This window comes from Monopterus albus, unplaced genomic scaffold (assembly GCF_001952655.1).
Source record: "Monopterus albus unplaced genomic scaffold, M_albus_1.0 scaffold15.1, whole genome shotgun sequence".
In the NCBI taxonomy this organism is placed as follows: Eukaryota; Metazoa; Chordata; class Actinopteri; order Synbranchiformes; family Synbranchidae; genus Monopterus; species Monopterus albus.
Genome location: NW_018127895.1, coordinates 2,129,102 through 2,135,101, shown reverse-complemented (window position 1 = coordinate 2,135,101; position 6,000 = coordinate 2,129,102). Strand labels below are relative to the sequence as shown.

The 6,000-nt window shown below is 41.2% G+C and overlaps 1 protein-coding gene across 7 annotated transcripts in view; it reads left to right on the top strand.

The window, feature by feature from the left end:
- lrba (LPS-responsive vesicle trafficking, beach and anchor containing) overlaps positions 1-6,000 on the top strand; it is a 180,951-nt gene that overhangs the window by 164,381 nt on the left and 10,570 nt on the right. For 5 of the 7 annotated variants that reach the window (XM_020591706.1, XM_020591709.1, XM_020591705.1 and 2 more), the window contains exons 49-51: positions 1,485-1,677; positions 3,031-3,096; positions 4,561-4,716. In XM_020591706.1, the coding sequence (XP_020447362.1) occupies positions 1,485-1,677; positions 3,031-3,096; positions 4,561-4,716 (415 nt within the window). The remainder of the gene's footprint in view (positions 1-1,484; positions 1,678-3,030; positions 3,097-4,560; positions 4,717-6,000) is intronic. The other 2 variants (XM_020591708.1, XM_020591707.1) reach the window with 1 other exon arrangement.

The window sequence follows — 6,000 nt, the reverse complement described above, 5'->3', positions numbered from 1 at the left end:
AGCTTCTCACTGAAAACCTGGGTCTGAGCCAGATTTTCCACCTGAGCTGGAAGCAGAGGGGATCAGTGAAGGAGGGCAATGAGCAGCACACTGAGGTAACTGCTTTCTAAGGGCCGAGGAGTGCAGTCATTGTGTGCCTGCTTGTGATGGGCCAAGGCCCCACGAGTCCCTATTAGTGTGGTGTCCCTGTGGTGCTGACAACTGGCTGTAGACCATCCCCCGTCACACAGACAGACACAAACTCAGAATGGTGCTTTGAATGTGCTTCACTTACTGTTTGGGCAAAACCCTGTGAAATGTGTTTATTTTTATCCTGATCTGACATTATTCAGACCCATTTCTAACCCTCCCCGCAGCTCCGTAGTTCTTCAGAACACCCTGTTCTCTTTGCTTTTATACGTTCTTGCTCTTGACTTTTTCTCCATCCTCTCTCATGTGAGTGTATTGTCAGAGTGCCGGCATCTGCCCATGCTGGTGGTAATGATACTGTCAGTGCGTCTGGTTAGCTGTCAGACGCGCTGGATTTACTCAGGTCTGTTCGTGATGTTAAACACTGATGTTCCTCTTCTTTACACGCAAGGAGGAAAATGTCTCTGTGTTGGAGCTGCTCAGTACTAACACTCTGTAAATGGCTTTGTATAAATTCCTGTCTAACCAGAGGAAACCGTCTAAGTCAGTGAAACCACTTCTTTGTTATGATGGTGTTGTAGTTGGCCTTTCCTTGTAACATCTTTACATGTTTATTTTACGACTCTTTCTGCATGGATTGATAAAACCAAGACGTAGTGCTGAGACAATAAATTAAACAATTTTGAGAATATTAGAATTTACTTTTTCTGTCTTTCTGGAGGCTTTAAATTTAATGTCTTTAGTATATTGAATCAAAATAAGCAATACAGTATATGGAACCCTACTTGTTGTTTTTATTATTTTCTGAAATTCTTGATCCAAAAAATGAAGGATCAGTTATGAAAATAATTATCAAATTGATAATGGATGAAATGGTTTATTGTAATTAGAAGAAAGTACAAAACATTTTATGTACTGTATTGAGTGATATAGTGTATATACCTGAAGCGTGAAGCAGTTTTTAGTTCCAAAAATGTTCTTGCTGTACTGAAATACACGTTATAATTTGTGATAGTCTTTTCAAACTCTTTTCATTTAATTAAAGTATTTAAAATATCACAGACACTACAGTGTGTCGCAGTGTCTCCTCAAAAATGCTTTCTTGCCTTTTTTGTACCAACTTAATAATAAACTCTTTCCTATGCTTGTCTGTGCTGCTCAAATGCTACTTCCTGCTTTCCTGCCCAAGCTTCCTAACTTTCTTTCCTTTTCTTTCCTCCCTCTCCCTCTGTTTTTTCTTCGCTAACACCGGCCGCTTCTCTCGCCTTTTTGTTTTACTCTGTGTGCCGCTCCATACCCCGGCTCATTTCCCCCTCTTCCCTGTGTGCCGTTGTTCATCCCGGGGACTTGAACAGTATCTTCTCCTGCAGACTCCGCTGATGTTTACGGAGCAGATGCAGCAGGATGTTATCATGGTGCTGAAGTTCCCATCAAACTCACCAGTGACCCACGTAGCAGCCAACACTCAGCCAGGTTTTTCATCATCTGCCATCATCACAGTCACCGCCAGCCGCCTCTTTGCTGTCAATAAGTGGCACGGCTTGTCAGGTGAGACATTTATGCCCATGCACACAGTCTGCATTTTTGGCTGATTTGCCATCTTTTTGTGCTATTGAAAAGATTCATGCAAGTAAAAGAATGTGTGAGCCAACAGATTACTGTAACCTCAGGGGTTTTTTTAGGCAGACAAAGATGACCTTTTGCAAGCAGAGAATCATGTCCACACTACGTGGTTCATTGCTGCTCTCCATACTTGGTATATAACCTACAGTATCTGAAGACTGACCCGTCTCTTCTCTATAGGATGGACGTTGATTTGAGAGACAGTTGACTGTGTCTACTGGATAGCAGTATCGAATGTGACACATGCAGCAGCCAGCATTAGGTCTCACGTCCACCTCCATACATCAGCCTCTCACTTCACTAAACCTTATTTACTCAACATCCATCCTGCCCTGGAAGAAACATTAAATTTGATATCTCTGATTTTATAAAGATGGAGAGACCTCGTCCATGCACACCACCAACCAGACTGATTAACCTGATTGGTTTAGTTAGCTGGCATAATAAGACAAAATGTTTTCTGTTCTGACGTACAGTAGCTGACTAATAGCAAAGATTTACTCAGTTACTCATGTTACCTCAAAAATGGAAAATCTGTGCAGAACCTTTTTGTAAAGTAGATATTTTTGGGTGTTGGGCTATGAAAGGTGTTTCAGTATTTCATTTTATAGACTTAAAATCTAGTCAGTTAATCACAAAATTAATTGCCAGATTAAAACACAATGAATAGAATGTTAGGCTGCAGGCCTGCTCACAGGATTACAGTGAAAGGAAAGCAAAATGAGGATCTACCACTTTTCTCTGTGTTGTTTCAGTAGAAACTCTTTGGGTTTTAGACTTTGTCAGACAAAAAGAAGCAATCTGAAGACATTTTCAGACATTTTATAGTCTGAACAATTGTTTCATCAAGTAAAAAAAAAATCAATCCATTCATTGATAATGAAAGTAATCATGAGTTGCAGCCCTACATTAGGCTGTCTAAGCAGCAAACATTGCCAAGAGATGGAAAGAAATTTAATGTCCTGCTTTTGCATTTGAATACAGAGACATCAGACCCTTTTATATTTTAGACCAGTTTACTAATATATGCTGCTTAAAGCTAAAGTGACTTGTTTGTGCAAATAAATGAATTTTGTTGCACACTGTTAGCATAAGGAGTCATTTTCTCTATGGCCTTGGTAGCTTCTCAACATATTTGTCTAATTTGTGGAAGAACTCTTGGGCCAGTAGGTAAAACTGACTTTATAATTTCCAGTGAGTTATAATGAACTGAAACCAAGCGTCTGCTTCACAAGGCCACATGATTATATTAATCTAATCTGTCTTCTTCTCTGTCAGGTCATCAGGGCTCAGCAGTGCAGGACCAGCAGTATCAACTTCCTGTGGAAATTGACCCGCTGATAGGTATGCTCTCTTTTATGGCTGTAGAGGAATGTGCACGTGCATATTCTGTACATAGTGTGAACTTATTTTTGCACTGAATGATTTTTATGTTTGAATTTGTGTATGGATCCTGATGGCGTCTCATGGCAGTCTGCAGTGCTGTGTCCCTGGACAGTAGATTAGAGTTGTTTCTCAGCCTCTGCCCCAGTTCACTCCTCATGATATAGGCCCTGCTCTCACACTAAACCATTTGCATGCAAATTGGAATGCAATGAGCTGTGGCCTAGGCCGCCATTTCATCATCAACTCCCCCTCTTTCTCCTTCTCTGTCGTCCATACCATCCCTCCCTTTCTGCATCCTCTTTGGTTTAATTTGAGCAGAGGGAAAGGACGCGTGTCAATGAAAATGAATATGAATGTGGTAATAATGTGTGATTGAGAATGCACAGCGGATGGCTGTCAGGACAATATGGGCGCCTCTCATCTTTCACGACTTGTTGATGAGGAGGAGAAGAGCACCGAAGCACAGTGATGTATGGGATGCACTGGTGGAGCCTCTTCTATCTGCTCCCGTCTTTGCCTCCGTCTCTTTTGTGCAGCCTCTCTCAATCTCACGCACATCTGCAAGGGGGGGTGTTCTTTTTCTGTGCATGGTGTGGTCAGTCTCACCAGACCATTTCAACACATTTTTGTCTTGACTACTGAAGATAACCAGAGTGCAGTCTCACATGTACATATTTATCTGCACATTCAGTACATCTTACACTTTTCAGGCTAATTTTATCCTTTATATTTTTATGCATTTTTTTTGTCTTATCATTGATGGTTTATTTTTTCCTGTTTTTGTGAGAGCGTGAGTGTGTGTGTTTTGTGGGTGGTAGTGGGGACTTTGTGGTTGTCAGTAATATATATACACTGTTTGCATTCCTGAAGGAGTCTGGGATAAACACAGTAAATTGAAGATCAGTGCAGAGCCAACTGTAGCTTTGGGAAATGTTCAAAATGGGATGAAATATTAGTTGAAGTGGGTATACTGGATTTTCTCATACTAGACATGTTTCCTTGACACCTGTTCTTCAGCGCTTTTCACCACACCAAATAAGAAATACTCTACAATGGACATATCTCTCTGGAAAAGGGCCATTTATGGAATAGAGGAAATTTATTTCCTGACCAACCACTGACTAAATTACACAGCCAAGATGAATTTGTGCTGTGTGTTCTGACTTGAGCGGAGTGTGAAGAGTATCCACATGCTATCATTGCTCAGACTCTGACTCCTATGGAAAATGTTAATCCTTATAAACTTAACCTCCGGGATGTTTTATGTATTCTCTCATGAATCGTCTTGGCACTGTGCAGTGAAACTTGAGGTGTATCAGTGTGATGTTAACTGTAAACCATGTGCTGTATTATAGATTTAATGCTTCTCTGTGTATTTTCAGATGATGATTTTTCTTTTTGTCCCTCTTCTTTGCTCTTCAGCCAGTAACGTGGGCAGTCATCGTCGTCAAATCTCAGATCTGCTGGACCAGAGCATTCAGATCAGCTCGCAGTGTTTCATCATCACAGCCGACAACCGCTTCATCCTTCTGTGTGGCTTCTGGGATAAGAGCTTCCGGGTCTACTCCACTGACACAGGTACCGTGTATCCCTAGCGATGTTGTCCCCTGAGTTGTCGTGATCAGGAAAATCCCTAAAACTGGTCGTCTCTCAACTTTTTAAAATACATTACACCATTTTCCAGTATCTTTGTCCCACTCAGGGATTAGCTTCAACCATTATTTCCAATCTACAAATGTGTTACTACATACTGTACTGTAGTATGTTTAGTATGACATTTGTTTGTTTTGTGTGATTTTACATCACCAGCCTTTACAACAGTTCAATCAGCAGTACAGTTACACCACAGCTCATAACTGTCCCAGTGAAATTGTTATAAATGTGCACAATTATTTCCCACGGTAGGGATCTCTTTGTCCTCTTATTGTTTCCCAGTTCTAACGCATGTTTGATGCAGCCTCAAAGTCAAACTGCATCATTTCTTTTAAATCCTTTTTCAATTCTGGCACAAAACTCAAAAAACAAAGAACACACAAAACAGTGATTGTAAATGATGTTTACTTTAATATTCACCTCAGATATAGCGCATGTTGTCCCACAGTAGCCTGAGTGTTACTGGCTTAGATACTTGCATAAACACATAATTGCAGACATTGTTATTCACATGCTGTGTTTCCATTGAATATGAGGACATTATAACGACTAGTGTGTATTACTTTTCCAGAGACTAGCCCTAACCCCAATCTAACCAAGTCTTCCCACTAAAATGTAACATTTGTTATGGGGACTTGCTTTTTGTTCCTAAAGGACAATTTGCCTGCATAAGACTTGTCCCCACAACAGGAGTAATACTGTGCATGTACGCACACACACACACGGATGCCATCAGGTCAGGGGTCTTAAATGAAACTGTCTGAAGCTTCATCTTAGTACCCTGGTCCTCAGCTCTTCTCCCCAGCCCCATTCAGCATCCTGCATACAGCTATACAATATAGTCTGATTCAATTTCTACAGGCCAGGCCCTCTGTGCCTTCAATAGAGGAGGGAGGGAAGGAGGGATGGGAGCATAGAGATAGCTCTATTGTGCGACTGCCACCAGGGTGTACAACTGGAACGTGAACACAGTTTAATCGCACACGCTCAACAGCTGCCACCAAGGTCCCTAAAGCCCCCAGGTTAAAGAACTGAGGGATTTTATCAATTACAAGACTTGATTGGTACACGTGCACAAACACACAGCCTCATACACCTGCATGCACATGCATCCAATTTAATTTGTCTGTGTGCATTCAAGTGTATATGTGTGGAGTAGTTGAGTGTTCAATCTGAGGTGCATGGTAGCTATTATTGCTGCAGCTATCA